Source organism: Podarcis cretensis (assembly GCF_951804945.1).
Source record: "Podarcis cretensis genome assembly, chromosome: 11".
NCBI lineage: Eukaryota > Metazoa > Chordata > Lepidosauria > Squamata > Lacertidae > Podarcis > Podarcis cretensis.
Genome location: NC_137180.1, coordinates 28,775,678 through 28,795,675, shown reverse-complemented (window position 1 = coordinate 28,795,675; position 19,998 = coordinate 28,775,678). Strand labels below are relative to the sequence as shown.

At 41.4% G+C, this 19,998-nt stretch overlaps 1 protein-coding gene across 1 annotated transcript in view; it reads right to left on the bottom strand.

The window, feature by feature from the left end:
* The window catches only part of ELL2 (elongation factor for RNA polymerase II 2), a 41,318-nt gene extending 21,382 nt beyond the window's left edge, over positions 1-19,936 (bottom strand). The window contains exons 1-4 of the mRNA XM_079995541.1: positions 19,622-19,936; positions 11,731-11,778; positions 5,245-5,366; positions 560-723 (exon numbers count right to left, since the gene is read on the bottom strand). Coding sequence (XP_079851667.1) covers positions 560-723; positions 5,245-5,366; positions 11,731-11,778; positions 19,622-19,753 — 466 coding nt within the window. The 5' untranslated portion in view covers positions 19,754-19,936. The remainder of the gene's footprint in view (positions 1-559; positions 724-5,244; positions 5,367-11,730; positions 11,779-19,621) is intronic.
* Between the last annotated feature and the right edge of the window lie 62 nt (positions 19,937-19,998).

Genomic DNA, 19,998 nt, shown 5'->3' with positions numbered 1-19,998 from the left:
CTCTCTTCTTCATATCTCTCTTCCATCACTGTACACTGTAGCTGCTAGTGCCATCTAAAATCCTGTTAAAATACTGCCTCCAACATAAATTTGGACACTGAACTAAATAAATAAATAACCTCTGAGATCCCTTCTAAATCCAGTTCTATGATTTTTAAGATACTAATGTTCTACTCCTTAAAATCAGAAAGATATTAAAACAGCAACTTATATCTACTGCAGAGTCCTGAAATGCATTAAAAATATTGTTCAAACGGTAACTATGGTATCCAGCAGCAGAATTCAGATGAACCTGACATGATGCCATCAGGATCAAGAGATACATCACTAACAGATAGTCATTCCCATAGCACAAATGTCAACCATTGTTTCCTCTCAAACAATGTATTCTGGTGCCATATGGATGCTTTCAAAAAAAGGCAATGTATGAACGTTGCAGTCCTATATATGTTTACATAGCAGTAAGGTTCACTGAAACCAACAGGTTATACTTCAACCGTTAAAACAGTTAGCATCAGGCTGTTACAGAGGGGGAGAAAAAAGAAGACGACAGTCATACCTACATATGGTCCACCAGGTTTTATGACCTTTGTACTTCGATTGCGAGACTCCTCTTCTGCTTGGGTCATACGTTCTCTAGTCATTTGGTAAGAATCATTTGTTGCACATACTGTGATTTTGTCCTGTATAAACCCCAAGCAACTGAGCTGGGAAGATCCGGTACTAAGCAATAATGAAGGGAAAAAATCCTTATTTAAAACATTTGGATGTAGATACAAAGATATAGCAAAACTAAGTATGAAAATACACTATTTTAATTCCTTCTGGTCATTTAAAGCCAAGTTATGGACTGTAACATATTCATCTGTTTGCCAGCTTTGTATATAAATCTGTAATAGATGTTTTTGTAACAGAGAATAATAATAATAATAATAATAATAATAATAATAATAATAATAATAATAATAATAATTTATTATTTATACCCCACCCATCTGGCTGGGCCTCCCCAGCCACTCTGGGCGGCTTCCATAAAAACCAAAAATACAGTAAAATATCACACGTTAAAATGTTAAGATGTCTTCTGAATGTCAGGTAGTTGTTTATCGCTTTGACATCTGCTGGAAGGGCGTTCCACAGTGCGGGGGCCACTACCGAGAAGGCCCTCTGCCTGGTTCCCTGTAGCTTTGCTTCTCGCAATGAGGGAACCGCCAGAAGGCCCTCGGCGCTGGACCTCAGCGTCCGGGCAGAATGATGGAGGTGGAGACGCTCCTTCAGGTATACTGGACCGAGGCCGTTTAGGGCTTTAAAGGTCAGCACCAACACTTTGAATTGTGCTCGGAAACATACTGGGAGCCAGTGTAGGTCTTTCAAGACCGGTGTTATATGGTCTCGGCGGCCGCTCCCAGTCACCAGTCTAGCCGCCGCATTCTGGATTAGTTGTAGTTTCCGAGTCACCTTCAAAGGTAGCCCCACGTAGAGTGCATTGCAGTAATCCAAGCGGGAGATAACCAGAGCATGCACCACTCTGGCGAGACAGTCCGCAGGCAGATAGGGTCTCAGCCTACGTACCAGATGGAGCTGGTAAACAGCTGCCCTGGACACAGATTTGACCTGTGCTTCCATGGACAGCTGTGAGTCCAAAATGACTCCCAGGCTGCGCACCTGGTCCTTCAGGGGCACAGTTACCCCGTTCAGGACCAGGGAATCCTCCACACCTGCCCGCCTCCTGTCCCCCAAAAACAGTACTTCTGTCTTGTCAGGATTCAACCTCAATCTGTTAGCCGCCATCCATCCTCCAACCGCCTCCAGACACTCACACAGGACCTTCACCGCCCTCACTGGTTCTGATTTGAAAGAGAGGTAGAGCTGGGTATCATCCGCATACTGATGAACACCCAGCCCAAACCTCCTGATGATCTCTCCCAGCGGCTGCATGTAAATGTTGAAAAGCATGGGGGAGAGGACAGAACCCTGAGGCACCCCACAAGTGAGAGCCCAGGGGTCTGAACACTCATCCCCCACCACCACTTTCTGAACACGGCCCAGGAGGAAGGAGCGGAACCACTGTATGACAGTGCCCCCAGCTCCCAGCCCCTCAAGACGGTCCAGAAGGATGTTATGGTCGATGGTATCAAATGCCGCTGAGAGATCCAGCAGAACTAGGAAACAGCTCTCACCTTTGTCCCTAGCCCGCCGGAGATCATCAACCATTGCGACCAAGGCAGTTTCAGTCCCATGATGAGGCCTGAATCCCGACTGGAAGGGATCCAAATGGTCCGCTTCTTCCAGGCGTGCCTGGAGTTGTTCGGCAACCGCTCGCTCAATCACCTTGCCCAAGAATGGAAGATTTGAGACTGGACGATAGTTGGCCATCGTGGCCGCATCTAAAGATGGTTTTTTAAGAAGCGGTTTAATAACCGCCTCTTTCAGCGGGTCTGGGAAGGCTCCCTCACGGAGGGAAGCATTCACCACCCCACGAAGCCCATCGCCCAGTCCTTCCCGGCTAGCTTTTATAAGCCAGGATGGGCAAGGATCCAGGAGACAGGTGGTTGGTTTCACTCGTCCAAGCAGCCTGTCCACATCCTCGGAGGTAACAGATTGGAATTGATCCCACTCAACTTGACCAGACAGAACTCTAGCACTTTCCCGCCCCGGTCCTGCTCCCACGGTGGAGTCTACTTCTTCCCGAATCTGAGCGATTTTATCTGCAAAAACCTTGCAAAATCATTGCAGGAGAACATGTGGCCCGTACTGGGCCCCGATGTTGCAGGTGGTTCCGCTAAATTGTGAACCACCTGAAAAAGTCTCCTGCTGCTGTTTTCTGCAGATGCAATAGAGGCGGTGAAGAAATTCTTCTTCGCCGTCGCTATCGCCACTTGGTAGGCTCAACGTTGAGCTCTAACCTGTGTCCGGTCAGATTCGGAATGAGTTATCCGCCACCGGCGCTCTAGCCGTCTCAACGATTGTTTCATTGCCCTCAGATCCGTGGAAAACCACGGGGCTGTCCGGGTTCCATGCAATCGGAGAGGGCGCTTCGGAGCCAAACAGTCAATAGCCCTGGTTAACTCCGCATTCCAGCGGGCCACCAGGGAATCGGCTGAAAGGCCATCAACATGGGATAAAGCATCCCCTACCACTCTCTGGAAACCATTTGGATCCATTAAGTGGCGGGGGCGGACCATCCGAATTGGTCCCACCTCCCTGCAGAGGGGATGGGTCGCAGAGAAGTCCAGTTGCACCAGGAAGTGATCTGACCGTGGCACTTCTTTCGTTTCGCTTTTAGTGTCAGATCACCAACATCCATAGAGGTAAACACCAGGTCCAAGGCATGTCCGCGGCTATGGGTTGGGCCAGACTTATTCAGGGATAGCCCCATGGAGGCCATGCTTTCCACGAAGTCCCGAGCGGCCCATTGTAAGGTCGTGTCGGCATGGATGTTAAAATCCCCTAGGACAACCAAGCTGGGTGTCTCCAGGAGAACATCCGCCACGACCTGAAGCAGCTCGGGCAGGGAATCCTTGGTGCAGCGGGGAGGTCGGTACACCAAAAGGAATCCTGTACTGCCCCTATTGCCCAACTTCCAGAACATGCACTCGGAAAACTGGGTCTTCCCAATAGGACGCCTGGTGCAAACTAATGCCCTTCTAAAAATCACTGCAACCCCCCCTCCCCGCCCACATGACCTGGGTTGCTGTGCGTAAGAGAAACCTGGTGGACAAGCAGCGGCAAGGACAGGCCCATCTGCTTCATCCAACCAAGTCTCTGTCACACATGCCAGGTCAAGTCCTCCATCCATGATCAAGTCATGGATGGCAGTGGTCTTATGAATCATTGACCTGGCATTGCACAGCAGCACCTTCAGGTCATGTGGGTATCCCTTGCTGATTCTAGTATCCATCCGGTCAGGCAACGACATAAAACAGCATTTATACAAATATACTGCAGCAGGGAAGTGAAATGAATTGATTTCTTAAAGCAAAAGCAATGAATATGGTGAAAAAATTAAGAGCAGCCTTGATGGATCAGATCAAAAATTGAATCAGTCTAACATCCAGTTTTGGCCAATCAGATGCCTCAGGACACCCCATAATCAGGGCTAGAAAACAAAAGTCCTCTCCTGTTGTTGATCCTAGACAATTCTTAGTGGTCTAGTTTGTACATAATGCTACACCATGGTTAAGTGCTCTGTGTATAAAGAGGATAGATTCACCATGAGTCTTGGTCTCACATGATGCTCATTCCTCCCTGGTGACTGAAAGTCAGGGTTGAGGAACTCTTCTTCCACTTGACTTTATAGAATGAAGAGAAGAGTGGGAGCCAGAGCCCAAGACTCATAGCAGCTTCTCCCTGATCTGCACATAGCTAACCTATGGTTTAGCAGAACTGGGCCAATGTTTTTAGTTAGCTGCCCATTATGAAGAGGCATTTGAGCCAGACTTAAGAACTAGATTTGACACTTAAAATTTACAAAAATGATCCTAAACATTTTTACTCAGAAATTAGTAAACTTAGAAGTGCAGACTTCTCCATATTCCACCAAATCACAGTAATATTTACAGGTGCTTCAAGATCAAGAATTTACAAAAAGGCAAAATGTGCGTAAATAGACACTTATCTGCTCAACCCCCACTGATCGTTAGATTAAATATTCTGGTGCCTACAGAAGACGCCACAATAATTAGTTTCTAAGAGGCTGTAGCCTTAAAGAAATTTGTACTGAATTTCTATAATACACACAAAGCAATTGTGCCAAGAATACATATTAATATTCCTTTCATTCCATTCTATAGCAAAGGCATGATTCATCAGTCGTATCCTGGGTGCATCTGCCATATTTAGCAGGCTGAGTAACAAAAGTAAACAGCTCTTTCTGTATGCTCTTTATTAAATTTGTGAGCACCGTGGATCATCTCTAAGCATCACACGTGTATGCCTGGTAGAAAGAAACTCAATAATGTAAATTGGACAGGATACTTTGGCACATTTATAGGATAAAGAGTGGAAGGCACTTCATATCAAATAGCAGAAGGTGAAGAAGTGGCACTTTTTTGTCAAACACTAAGTCTCAACAAGATTATTTCCCACAGACAGGTAAATGCATTCTGGAGCAGATTGTAGCACATTTAAAAGTAATGTTTAAATTAGGAGAGGGATTCCTCATCAATAGTTCATTGCAATTACTCTTCAGATCATAGGAGCAATTAAAAACAAACAATTTCATTTCCCTTTCATAAACATTACCTTGAAACAGTTTGCTGGACGCAGTCAAAGCTTCCCTGAGGATTATCTTTGCCAACATTTGACAAATAGAAATTAAAGGTATGCACTTCATTTGGGAGATCAGTTTTGGGAATCTTGACAAGCTGAAAAAGCAATTAAAAAAAAAAGACTCAGACATGCTTACTTTATGGAAAAGTACAATATCTGATCATTAATACTGTAATGAACAATACAGCAAACCTGCAATGTCAGCCGCTTATAATCATGTAACAGATGCAACTGAAAGATGACAACTTGCCAAAGGGACACCCACTGGGTGATATCCAACCAAGCCACAGAGTAGATCTTCCGAAATCAATGGAGTGAAGTTCACTGATTTCAATAGATTTATTCTGCGTATGAATAACACTATATCCCACACACTGAGTCTAAGAAAGAACTGCATTCTAATCACAAAAGCGCAAGCAAAAATATTGCTACACATAGAAATATTTTAGAGTTCACAATATATTTTCCTTTCACTGGTTTATTAATCCATAATAAGGCATACAACAAACTAGACATTTCTTGCAAGGTATAGTAGCCCTAAATGCCCCTTTACATAATTCATTTACATTTAAAGTCTCAATAATCTCATGTGTACACACAAGGGGGGGTGTAATTGTTTTGTTCTTGCTTTTATTATGTATTTTGATCATGTAGGTTTATGCTGTGAACTGCCTGAGATCTTCAGATGAAGGGTGGTATACAAATTTAATAAATATAAATAAATGAATAAACGCAGGCACAAAAGACTTCTTCCAAATTTATTGGCCAAAGGACACAGCAGTAGCGATGCCAGGCAGCTTGGCCACTCAGCATTATCTACAAACCCAGAGTATTTCATTTGGGTCCAGAGGGCCATTTTGGACTTGACATATTATATGTCCACTCAGGTGCCAAGCTAAAGTTGCTAGGATTTTCTTCTTTATAAAAACTGAAGATATAGTTAGGATAAAATAGGGATAACTATGGTCCAAATCTTGACTAGCATAAATGTCATCAGTATTACTTTATTTTTTAAATGTTTTTCATTAATGCAGTACATTTCATAGAATTACAGGCCAGTATTTCATGGAATTATAAGCCTAATTAGATAGGTATTTCCAACAGATGCTCAATGGGGTGAGGACTTTAATTGCATCTTCTTTCTTGCTCTGTAGCTGTTGCTATTGTCAAAAGGTAAATGGCAATAGATCCAAGAAATAAAAAATGAGGCCGATACAAACACTGATACCTGCTCACTACAGCAAACATTCCAGTGGGTTCACAAGTAACCCTGCTACTAAAATTGGCTTCAAAATCACTCTGAGGACCCAGCAACTTCTATCAACAGCTTTTGTACAAAAGCATAATGGGGCCAGCATAATGCAGCTATGCTGTTCTACTGACTGCAACTGATACTGTATTCTAGTAGAGATTATAAAGTACTGTACTGTGCAAGCACAGATAATGTATACAAAAAGGGGGGGGAGACACTTTGTCATGTGGTCCACTATACAAAGGCATATCTTATGGAGCAAGTATTTTTGAATAGGTAAGCAACACTAGAAAATATCTAAATAAATTAAGCAAAGGGGATCTAGTTCAAAGATGATGTCTATGTCCAACAAGAGTGATCTATCTAGGGTTTCTTCCATACCTGGCGTATCACACCCAACAGTTTTCCTGTACACTTAAGCACAGCTTAGCAAGAAGAGTGTGCACAACCATGTGCCCTAAACAGAAGCAGGAGAAGGAAGGGAGACACACAGTAGGTTCACCCTGGCTGCTCCTCTTCTTTGGGGAAACAGAAATTGGGTGTGGAAGACCCAAAAAAGACTTCGCTCAGAATCCCCTCACAATGCAGATATGCTTGGGCTTTTATTGGAGGGGAAGGCAGGGTCTGGGAGCCTTCTGGATGTCAGCTTCAATCTATGAGAATATAACTAGTTCTCTCTGCTTGTGGCTCCTCATTTTGGAATCTTTATGCAGTATTCCCAACTGAAATATTTTTCTTGCATGTGTGTTCTCTTTCCCAAAAATCTATGTGTGTTTTAGATTCAATTCCATTCAATATTACTATTGTAGACTGCTCTTTCTAAGATAATAGGGAGTTCTTAATGGGACCAAAAGGTGGTATTAAAGATGTCTTTATAAACAGATTTATAAATAAATAGTTGCACCTACTGGTTTACATTCAAACAGGTTCTTCAATACATTGATCTTTGGGGTTAAATCTGATTTTGCTCCTGTAATATTTATAATTATAAAGCATCATGGATGATAGCCAACGTGGTGCACTGCTTAGAGTGATGGCTGCAACCCAGTCATGATGCTCACTGGGTGACCTTGCGCTAGTCACTGTCTTAGCCTAAAATACCTCACAGGGTTCTTCGGAGGATAACATTGTGAGATGAGAGAAACCATGTATGCCACCTTGACCTCCTTTTTCCTCCAAGGAAAATGGGATGTAAATGTAATAATTAATTAAGGTGGGGAAGGCACAACAGTCCATGAGTACATGAAGGCATTTTAGCCCCCTTCCCAATTAAGCTCCTTCTGCCTCCCCGAAAGGTGTTCCTGGAGATCAGAGATGCCATAAAGTGGCATTTGATATGACTACAACCAAATGGAAAAATTGTGTGTGTAAAATAACACATTGTGATATAATTTAGCATTAAGGTAACTTAAATGATTGTGTAGAATGTGCATATTTGGAAAATTCTTTCCAAGGGCCTCTTTTCTTTTTGCTTCCTAAGGTATTTTCCTAAAGGTTCAAGTTCTCTGCATAGTCACTGAAGTCTTCCAGAAACAAAGAAGAATAAGTAGCAACTAAACGTGCTTGCTTACAAACACCCATACAATTTGGGCATAACATATATAAGGAAATGTTTCCAGTTCCTGTAATTCTCTGCACTCTAAGGCATTACCATCCATGCAGCAAGGACTGAGCATATAGAGAAGAACTCTATGTGCCTGTCTGCCCCAGTCCTGTAGGGCAACTTGCTAAAGACCAGACCTAGACACCACCTGGAAGCATTTTTTATTCGGAACTAGCAGTTTTGTACCCAGTATTGCACTGGAATTCTACACTCTTGCTATCAGTGCAGTGCAGTGCAGTTTAATCAATGGTTAAAGGCAGTAGAGTTTTCAATTGTGCAGTCCATCACTTTGATTCAAAATGGTACCCAACTGTATCCAAACAGAGACAAAAACCTGCTCCTTGATCTTGGGAATCATCATGCACAATTTGGGGTGTTCAAATGCACAGTAAAAGAACAACTTTGCAAAATATGGTAGATATTAATGGGCTTAGATGACTGAATTGATGTATTGCCCCTTTTAATATCAATGGCTTGCATCCAATGATAAGGGAGGAAAGCTTTCCATTCCTTCATCCCCACGGCAACCCTCTGAATAACATCTACATAGGAATATGTCTGTGTGTATGTTCTCTTGAAAAATGCAAAATGCCATAGGAGGAAGAGAGTATGGGAAAATTCCATGTATAACTGTAATCCTATACACATTTATTGGAGTAAGACCCTCTGTACTCAAGGAAACTTACTTCTAAGTACATAAATATAGGGCTGGATCCAGTCTGGCTTGTGTTGAGATGGGGGAGAGGCCACAGCTTAGTGGCAGAGTGTGTTATGTTCAATCTCCATTTCCAGGGAGAACTGTAAGAAGATCCCACCCTGATTGAGACCCTGGAAAGTCATTGCTTGTCAATGAAGACAATGCTGCACTAGACAGACGGATATTCATTTAAAAAGGGGAGGGGGTAGCAACACGCCGTGAATATGCTACGGACTGTTTCAGGTCAGTAAAGAAATTTTCAGAAGTATATCCTTTGGCAAGAGAAAGGTAACATTCCTTATATTTCTGCCAGGCACAATAAACTGGATGGCTAGGGGCTGACATACCAGCAAAAATGAAGTCATTTATTAGTCACCATGTTAAAGGGAGATTCACATGTCACTTCTTTAATTATAGAAGAAGATGTAATTTTCAAAAAGTTTTTAATTTTTGGAGTTTCTTTATACATTACCAACCATTTTAGAAGTGGCATTGCCAAAGATAATATTTGGTATGACTCACAAATAGTATGTGAAATTCTTCAGATGTATCTTATCTGCTACTGAGAGGAATCCATGCCAGTCGAAACAGAACCAACACTGGAACTGTATCTAGTTACTACAGTGGTACCTCGGGTTATGTACTTAATTCGTTCCGAAGGTCCGTTCTTAACCTGAAACTGTTTTTAACCTGAAACAGCACTTTAGCTAATGAGGCCTCCTGCTGCCGCCGCGCCGCCAGACCACAATGTCTGTTCTCATCCTGAAGCAAAGTTCTTAACCCAAGGTACTATTTCTGGGTTAGCGGAGTCTGTAACCTGAAGCCTATGTAACCTGAAGCATACGTAATCCGAGGTACCACTGTATTCTTAAATACAGTTATACCTCAGGTTAAATTTGCTTCAGGTTGAGTGTTTTCAGGTTACGCTCTGCGGCGACCTGGAAGTAACGGAGTGTGTTACTTCCGGGTTTCACTGCTCGTGCATGCGCAGATGCTCAAAATGACGTCACGCGCATGCACGGAAGTGGTGAATCGCGACCCACACACACACAGATGCGGATTGCGTTCGCTTCAGGATGCGAATGGGGCTCCGGAATGGATCCTGTTCGCATGCAGAGGTACCACTGTACTTAACTTCTTCAGTTGTTCTTAGACTTCCAATATTTGGGCATATACAGGGCAATCCAGTCCTCAAAATCTGGCTTTAAACCTAATGAAACTCTGATGGCTGTAAAATAGCAGATGGCATCATCGTTGTAAATAGATCATCAGTAAGTCTGCCGATTCTGAGGAAGGCATTTAGGTACTGTGGCCTGCTTAGTTCAGCTAACCAACCAATGTGGTTAAACAGTAACCAGATGTGCAAGCAGAGAGACGGACAGAAAAGTCAACTTCAGACTCAATCCAAAATTTAAGATAAGATGAACCAAAGAAAGAAAATACTTGCCAACAGTCTAGTGGCTTATGGAGAAGCAGAGCAGTGGTGGCTTTGCATGCTAAAATTTAAGATGCAAATTCACAAAATCTACAGAGTTTCATACAGAGTTTCTAGCTATTGCCAGCAAAGAATTCAATTTTGTATTGCCTTATTTTTCCAAGAGTTCATACCTATTATAAGAGGTAATCACATGAAGCAGCTAGAGTCATAGTACAGTGGTCCCTTGGGTTACAAACACCTCAGGTTACAAACACTTTGGGTTACCAACTCCGCTAATCTGGAAGTAGTACCTCGGGTTACAAACTTTGCCCCAATATGAGAACGGCAATTGTGCGGCGGCAGTGTAAGGCCCCATTAGCGAAAGCGCGCCTCAGGTTAAGAACGGTTTCGGGTTAAGAACGGACCTCCAGAAGTTTGTAACCCGAGGTACCACAATATAAAAATGCCCTCTAGTCTGTTTAAAATTATGGCCTGTATTGTTGTAGCAGTTGTTAACAACCAGTCCCAGAGATCAGAGAAAGCCACCTGACCACCTTATCCATGGGTAGCCATCATAGTGCTTTCTAGATGTTGTTAGACTAAAATTCCCATCATTCCTTACCGCTAGCAGTGTTGATGGGAGCTATTGTCCAACAATGTCTAAAGGGCCCCATGTTCCCTACCCCGAAGCACTGAATAACCAACAACTGAGTTGTCACTTCTCAGCCTAGAATTTATATTGAAACTGGAGTGTCATGAATTCTAGCAAACACACCTATTAAATCTTCCCCATGTCTTGCCTTCATATTTAATTTAGTTTTTTCCCCTTCCATCACTTGACTAGGAGAGTCCAAAGCACGCTGGCATTTAGAGCAATGTTGGTGGTTTTGAATAGTAAGTACACTGACCGTAAGACCAGTTTACTTCAGGAAACACCTTTATTTATTGCATGTATATGTACTCCACCTTTTGTCCAGGAATACATACTTAAGGCTCCCAAGTTCCAATCCAAGCACTGACCTGACCCAGATTTGCCTTTAGTAATGTATACTAAATATGCATTTTTAGAAGTCTAACACTCAATATCATTAAGAGCAAGATTATTTATAAAAGCTTTCCTCCCTGTCCCTTCTGTTTGCCTTAGACTTCAAAACTTCTCTGTCATACTAAGGAAAAGCCTCTATACATCTTCCCTCCCAAGTCTATCCTTCCACATTTCCAAAAAGGTTGAATGAAAAACATTATAGCAAAAATATTAGGTAACTATGAAAAATGCACTGTCACATATTTCAGTTTTCCATATATTAATGTCTCCCCCTCCCTGTTTCTTCCAAACATGTTCACATGTTAAGTTTTATGTCACTCTGTTCTGAGAGTGCTAGTCTCACATATCCCAGAAAGTCAGTTTATGGAGGCACTACACACGCCAGAAGAGAGAAGCTTTTGTTAACATGATAATAGTTATTTTTTTTAAAAAAGTAAATACTCACCCCTTGGAGTCCTTGAAATTGGATGGAAGGTCGAGAAGGAACCAGATTCTAAAGAAGAACAAGGAACAATGAGCTCTCAAAGAAAAGAAAAAAAATCAAAGCTACTTCAACAATCATCTTAAGTATTTTGTACATGCTTGTAATTATTGTACAAAGAATCAGAGGTTAATACACATTAAGTCTGATCTCTGAAATGGCATCGGCTAGGGTCAGATGCAATGTCAAATCATGGCTTAGTGTTACAGGAATGAGTTGCAGCAAGGCTTGGGTTTCCGTATTCTGCCCATCCCTGCCTCCCATGCTGTGAAGAGGACTTCTGCAGTACTCACTTTTAGTTTTCTTGAACCCTGACTTCCACCAAACTCAAACCCAGTATCATGGTTTATCCCCACCTATGGTCAGTTTGAAATAAAGGCAATTTCAAAACATGGGTCCGCTTTCTAGTTTCATGGAAAGAAGAAGAAGGAGCAAGCCTGAAGCCCACCATGGCTCATCATGTAGTACTAAACCATGGCTTAGCATTACATCCATAGTATGCGCTCTGAATGAAACAATGTTGTTGTTCCACTTGCAGCAACAAGTGGAACTAATGTAAGTGAAGGGAAAACAGTTCTCAATCATTCCTTCTGGCCTCTGAAGCCCCCTGCATGACCATCTCCACTGCTCTGAATAGGCTTTCAGGGGTCTGCAGCAGAAAAGCACTTCCTCACCTTCTCTCTCCTTAGCAGAATAGCCACACTGAACATCACCCATTATCTTTATCTCAGCTGGTCTAACACAAATGTAATTTGATTCAGCTAACTTAGCTGGGAGAGCATTAGATCCCACAAAAATGAAAACAGAATGAATCAGGTAAAGTTCTTCACAAAAAACTAAAACAAAACACAACTGTGGGGCACATATCCCTTTCCACTAATTCAGGAGGAAAAACCAGACTATGAATAGCATTTAAAGCATTTAATAGTGAATGGTTTGTTACCTTTCAGCAGGCTTATTTAATATATACAAACAAAAAGTCGTCTGCTATTCCCAATTTGTTTTGGTACAAGAAAAACCTATGACTGCGAATGGAACCTTTGGAAATTATCCAAATACAATAAAATCGAATGAATGGCTTTATTGTAAGGATACTGAACATGCTTTGCAGAAAGCGACAAAAACAGTGATACTTTACTAATTGTTAAAGGTCTAATTTGATGGTGCCTCATATAAGATGAATCACAGCTTTACTGTTGCAATACTCAGCTTTAGGCCCATAAAAAGGCAGAGGAACTGAAGAAAAGAATTTCTACAGCCCAATCCCAAATTGCTCAAAATGGTTCATATAGCTGGATCTTTCTATTTGATGTTTTGTAACAACAACCAGAACCTAACTAGATTTGGTTTTGACAACGTTGCATCAAACTAATTTAACAGCTTAGGCAATTGTTTTTGCAACATCAATGGGGAAACTCAGGCCCAGGATTGAATGTGGCCCTCTAGACCTTTTTATCTGGTCTTTGCAACTCTCCCCAAGCTACACCCTCTTTTCCTGGGCTACACCCTTTGCCTGCTCTGCTTTAAGCCCTACCTCATTTCAGCCCTTTTGTCTGCTTGATGATAATACCTCCTGGTTGCATGGATGGAGGGATATGCCTGGGGGGTTTGTGTAGAAATATTTGAGGTTGACTAGGAGGAAATGTGGCCTTCAAACTGAAAAGAGCTCCTTAGCTTTAATCTAAAAGCACCTCAGTGGACAAGTTCAAGACACCTCAACAAACACTGCCAACAACTGAAATTAGGTTATATATGACAAAACAGTTTAGGTTCTAGTTCTGTAGTTCTGTTGGTTATGCCATGGAATAGTCATTTTAAAAAGAGCAACTCTTCTGTACATATTTGCATTCCTCAACAAGCACCTCACTATTCATTGCTCTAGTGTAGATGCATAAACTATGGTTTATGTGAGATTCAAAATCCTCAGGCGTGTGCACTGTCCTATTATATATGCTGTGGCCATAAGGAGATTGGAAGCTTTCAGGGAAGTTTTCAATTAACTGCATTTTATAATTATGTTTGAGCCTCAAGCTGTCGTTCGTCTTTTAACTATATTTTATTGAAACAAGTCAACTTAATAAACCATGGATTGAAGTTGGCTTATTTACATAAACCATAGCTTGGCTAACCAGAGTTTGTCCAGATTCAACCAAACACTAAAATGTATTTATCTAAAAATCAAAATGAAAGCTTTGGCTCCCCTCTCCCTGCTGTACAAGAGACTTGATGAAACAAGATTCTTTTGCATAACACTAATGTGGAGTTTAATGTCACAGTCAAACAAGACCAATATCTGCATCAGTTTCATAGTGACTTGAAGCATTGCAGATTTGTTTCCAGAAATGTATGTGCTTGCTAAGACAGCTGATGCTAAATGCCTTGTGCGTCAAGCAGATACCTGCTTCCACCTTCATTTTCTTAATCTTCTTCTACGCATGTTTAATTTCAACACAAGCAGTACTATAGCTTACTCAGAAATAAGGCTCACTGTGTTCAGTGGAAAGCACAACAGTACAAAATATACTTTTGTTATAATTCTTAAATTCATGAAGCGTATTCAAATATTTGTTAAATATGAAATGACAACTCAAATATGCTTGTTTAGAGTTTTCAGACTCTATTCCATTCAGATTCACAATATAAACTGTAAATATATTTGATGCTTCAAGGGGTGTGTTACATCACTTGAGTTGATTAGGAACTCAAATAACTTTTTGATTAAGAAAAATGAAGACATCAGCCTAGGTGTTGAAATGGGAAAACATTTTGCAAACCTTGACCTGCATGAAATGTCAAACTACCTACATATTAGCATCATAATAAATATTGAAAAACTATACAATAAAAATCAGCCACAGCTTGATTGCTTAATTCTGTTGCCTTTAAACTACTGTATTCTTACAGTGTTACATAGGTAGGCATTAAATGAAAAACAGCTCTTCATAGTAAAGAGATAGTAAAACCAAGCACCTTTTACACCAAGTGTCCCCTTAATCTCCATACTATTGTTCTCAATTCCCTTCATTTTCCTGTACTCTGTTGCGTATTTATTTTTAGATTGTAAGCTGCTTTGGGCAGAGGTCTCTCTGTATTACCTTTTGTAAAGCTCTCAGTATATTTTTAGGTGCTCCATAATCAACCTAGAAGAATGATATATATTACAAAGTGCAACACTACCCCCAAACTTGTATTAAAAGGGTCACCTTAAGACTTTTGCATGTACAGTTTATATACTAATAAGCCAGTTGCCTGAACCCAAAGGATCTACTTGACACAATGGTACAATCATTTTGGTGCCAGGTTAAAACTCATTTATTTGCCTGGGCAATTTAAAGTCCAAAGTTTTAAAGTTGATCAGTATCCAGCCTGTTGCTTGCTTTTAAAACTGTCTCCATTGTTTTTATGTTGTTGTTTTATCTTTCATAGTATTATATTGTTTTTATTTTTTTTAATTAACCTTTGTATGCCATCCAGGTATCTCTGTAGATAAAGGGCACCCTAGGAGCATTTATAATAAATAATCAGCGACAAGCGCAAAAGCTTGACATCAACATTATTAAAGTATTACAATTCTAAAAATGTTATGTGAAGAGAAAAAGGGACTAGCACAGTGATCGGACTTTTAGTAGATTAGAAGAACTATTAACACCTGCCCTGACCCCAAAGTTCCTACTGGTTATTTATGGGCACATAAAAAGCTGGCCTTGACACAAATCAGATTCCTGCAGTATTAGTTGTGAGGCCATCCTTTCTTGAAGGGTGATCACTCTCTTGATCACATTCAGAATAGTGCCAGCTTGTAAGCAGTTATACAAAGTCTGATCACAGATCTGCAGCAGGAGCCAATCTGCTCCTTTGAGGAACTCAGTTCATGAACTATTCTGAATTTCCTATTCAAACTAAAGAAATAAAATAAAAAGACAGGCTGCTGGAATGATCTGATTAAAAAGGTACAAGATGTGCTTGTACCATAACAAGATTTTATTGCATATATGACGTTTCAGCTTAGCTAAACGTTTTGACAGTACCTATAAATGATACATACATTACACAGCAAATGCTTTGCACCCACATCATGTTTATGACTATAAGCATTTGAAGATAATATTTCTTAAATCCCTTACACAGTGCCTATGGCTTCTTACAATATTTTAATTAATTTATTTTTCAGGAGGCTATTCATGCATGTTACATATTTTTAAATGCCAGGCAAAAACATTTCTCTTCTCCCAGGCCTTTAGCTAATTAAACAACCTATGGCTTTTTAAACTGTATGTGTGTGCGCTTGTTATTTTTTTTGTTATTATTATTATGGCAAGTATTGTTTTATTTTCATATTGTAAAACTGCCCTGTGCTTTTTGGATGAATTCAATGACAATAATATCTAACTACTGTGATATAGCAAGAATAAAAAGAAATTAACTACAAATTTCCCTGTGTTTTGGACGGCTGGAAGAACTGTTCAAGTTAGAGATGTTTTGCTGTTTAATTAATTAGGCAAATGGGCATAGGGAAAGCTGGTGAAGATTACCAATGCAGGCAGCTAAAAGCCAAACTGATTTTTGTTCATCAAACTGTCACTTTAATAGCTACTTTATGACTCTGCAGACAGCTGATCAAATGGTGGGCAAGTACTGTTCCCTTCCGTTACAAATTCCCGGTATGTTGCATATTGCAGAACTTACTTTGAACATATTTGCACAGTAATATTTTGCCAGACAAGGAAACAGCAACTAGCTTTGTTACTTCAAATTTTATTTATCTCAATTATAGGTAAATAACGTCTGTATACACACGATAATTCTGTACGCAATGTAAACTCCAGGAAATTAAATTATGTTTATTCTCATGTAACTGATATTTCACATTCTAAATCACTAAAAAAGTTGCAGCTAAGCTCCTGTTTTTAAGTTAATCACATTTGATTTTACAACGCTAGGGCAATTATCCTTCTCGATGATGCATTTACCTACAAAATGCAGACTAGCTGAACTCAGCACAAAATTTTAAATAGTCATGTGTTGTAACATGCAAGAGTGTCACTACGTTCAGGTTAAATTAGGTATTACGTACATGAGACCCTATTCATAAGAGACTCCAGAAGAATGCTTAAAATTAAACTCAAATCTACAGTTTTATATATATTTTACATTTTATAGGAAATTAAGTTGATGTGAAAATTATGTATTTTACAATTACAACTTCAAAAACAGTTTATTTTGTGCCACAAAGTAATATGTCTTACATTATGGAAACCTAAAGCATTATGGAATTTTAAAAGCTAGCAATTTCAGCCTCAACAAAGCCTTTGGTTTCTTTAAACTCTACAAAATAGGCAAAAATTATTCAATATGACTACTTTTTATGTTCGAAATATTGACCGAAGTTAGTTTCAAGACAGGAGAAGAATGATATTTAAAACTGAACATAAAATTGGTATACTATGCAACTCAATTTTTTATATTAAAAAACTGCTATAACTCAATCTCACTTTAATCAGGTTAAGTCTGAACAACAAAAATTCCACGGAAGATATTTACTCTAAAACTTTCTTTATAAGCAGTTTGGTTCAAAAGTTAATGAGTTTATTTTAAAAAAAACACTGAGTATTAAAAATAATTATACCTCCAACCACACGCTGCTTACTCCAAAGTTCTAACTTTTCTTAATTATTAAAAGATGGGGGAGGGGAACACAAGCAACTCTCTACATTTAAAGAAGAAATCAATAGTGTTTAAAACGATCACATTCCTGAATATGAGCCTTAGAGCAGCCTTGACATAGCAATAACAGTTTGCAGTTCTTCAAGAAACATATGCAGTGGAAAGCTGCAATTTGAAGTTGATTTCGAAGGATCATTTGGCAGAAGTAATGATTTCCACTCAGGTTTAACAAGGGAAACAGCTGATGTACTGCATAATTGTGCAGTACAAAACCCAGAGTGGCTATAATACACTGTTCAGTGGCTAAGGGGCAGAGAGAATGATGGCCCAGACACGCTAGAATAGAAGGGGCAAACTCGGTGAAGGAAGCTTACTTGCTTACTCTATTTTAGATTCACCTACTTATTATGAAAAACAACCATTAGTCATAAGAAAAGGCACAATTTGGAGGTCAATTCTGGGAAAACCATGTCTGAGTCATCTTTTTACATGAAGAACTACATAAGGAAAGCAGCACTGAGACTCTGAGAAGAGAGACTGCTGTCTGTCAAGAACCTGTTATTTAAATTCTGTCTGGTTTTAGTATGTTCCTGGCTTATCTTTTAAGAATTGCTCCTAGAACTGTTTCAAAGGAAATTTTTTGGAAGAAAGCCTGCTGGCACTACAAAAGACATAAGAATTATTTTTTTAAAAGAAAAGAAAAAAGAAGAGTCGATCAGCACCTTTTCTTGGGATTCATTGTACTCAAAGTAACAATCCTCCAAGATTTCTCAGAACAGTAAGGGAGAGGGGAGAGAGTAACAAATGGGCCTTAGGGAAAAAAAATGAGACAAGCAACATTTAATTTGAAATTCCATGTTAAAACACCAGCTAATTAGAGCTTAATCCTCCTTGCTGGGACATATAGCCACTTTTAATGTGCCCTGAACAAACACAAGCGGAGGCTCAAGTTTCCAATGGAAAGCTACAGTAAGGAAAAACTAAAGAAGACTATCAATTCTCCTGTCCCCTACTTTTGCAAGAGAAGCCTGACAGAGAGAGATCTATCATATGTTCTTTTTAACTGACCCATTCCCCTAAGTCTAAAATGCCCTTCCCCTATGCTGTTTTATTTTTTGGGGGGTGTAGGGTGTTAATCCCCCAACCAAAGACAACATTGCATGAATCCAACCTATCTACAGAATATAAATGAAAAGGGGAATACAATCCAGATATAAACCGATTTAAAATATTTCTATATTATCTCCGATGTGCTGAACAATTTATACAGCTGCTGTTACCACTGGAATGTGCTGTGGAACTTGTCCCCATCAGGATTTCTCACAAGGCAGCTGTTACGGATGGGGGTGGGAGAGGGACAAGGTGGTGGGGGACACAGGAAGACAGTGAGAAACAGTTTTCCTGACAGCATGATAAAGATGTACAATAAAACTGTCATAGTTGCCATTGTCCCTTAAAAAAACAACCAGGGCCACTTCACATTTTCGGGGTGGGCAGGCTGAGAAGCTGGGCCTAGAGAAAAGCTCAGCCCATCCCTCTCTCCCTGCCCCGGGGGGGGGAGAGCGAGCGAGATCAGCAGGCAGAAGAACTAAGCCCATAAATAAATGACAGCTCAGCAGAATCGGCCTCATCTGGGAACGGCTGGCTCCGGTCACGGCCAGCTCCAGAGGCACTAGCTGGCACAGACACCGAGAAAAATGACTTTCTTGTGTAAATGCCATTTTCAAAGGATCGCCCTCTGCCACGGCCAACCTCCTCCTCCTCCTCCTCCCTTCTGCGTGAGGTACATACAGGGCAGCTGGGGGCATTTGTTGCCCCGCAAAACTTTTTTTTTGTCCCTTACGCGGAAGGAAAAGAAAAAAGAGAGGGGGATCAAAAGTTGGTGAGAAGGAAGAATGTGGAATTAGTATTCTTATTCCCACCCCCCATGCCTATAAATAGGCACGAACCATATGGAGAGACGGTCCCATGGAAGGGGGGGGGAAGAGGAGACTTTTCTAAGGGATCCTCAGCCGGACCCAGAGCTCAGTGTGGGGCGAGATTTCACGCCCTGGGATGAGTGGGGTGCGCGGAATTCCTCGAAGAAGCAGCCCCTCCACGCCCCTTGTGCCGGCTGCGTGTCCCTCTTCCCTTCCCGGGCGTCCCAGCCCGGGCGAGTGAGGACAACCGGCGACGCCGGGGCGCCGCTCACCTTGCTCCCCTGGTAGCTCTCCAGCGCTCGGAAGGCGGTCTCGGTCAGCTTGACATGTAGCACCGTGATGTTGTCCTGGGTGACTCTGCCGCAGGACACGCCATACCTGCCCCCTTCCTGCAGCGCCGCCATCTTACCAAGCCGCCGCCGCCGCCGCCGCCACCTCCCGCCCCACAGCCACCACTGCCACCGCTGGGGCCGCCAAGCCGCCACCGGAGCCTGCTACTGTTGCTGCTGCTGGGTCAACAGCTACAGCCATCCTGCCGCTGACGTACCAGCCAAGCCCGCCAGCGCGCAGACGCCGCCAGCGCCGCGCCGCCGCCGCCGCCGCAGCACCCCGCCCACTCAGCGCAACGGCCGCCCTTCCCCTCTCCTCC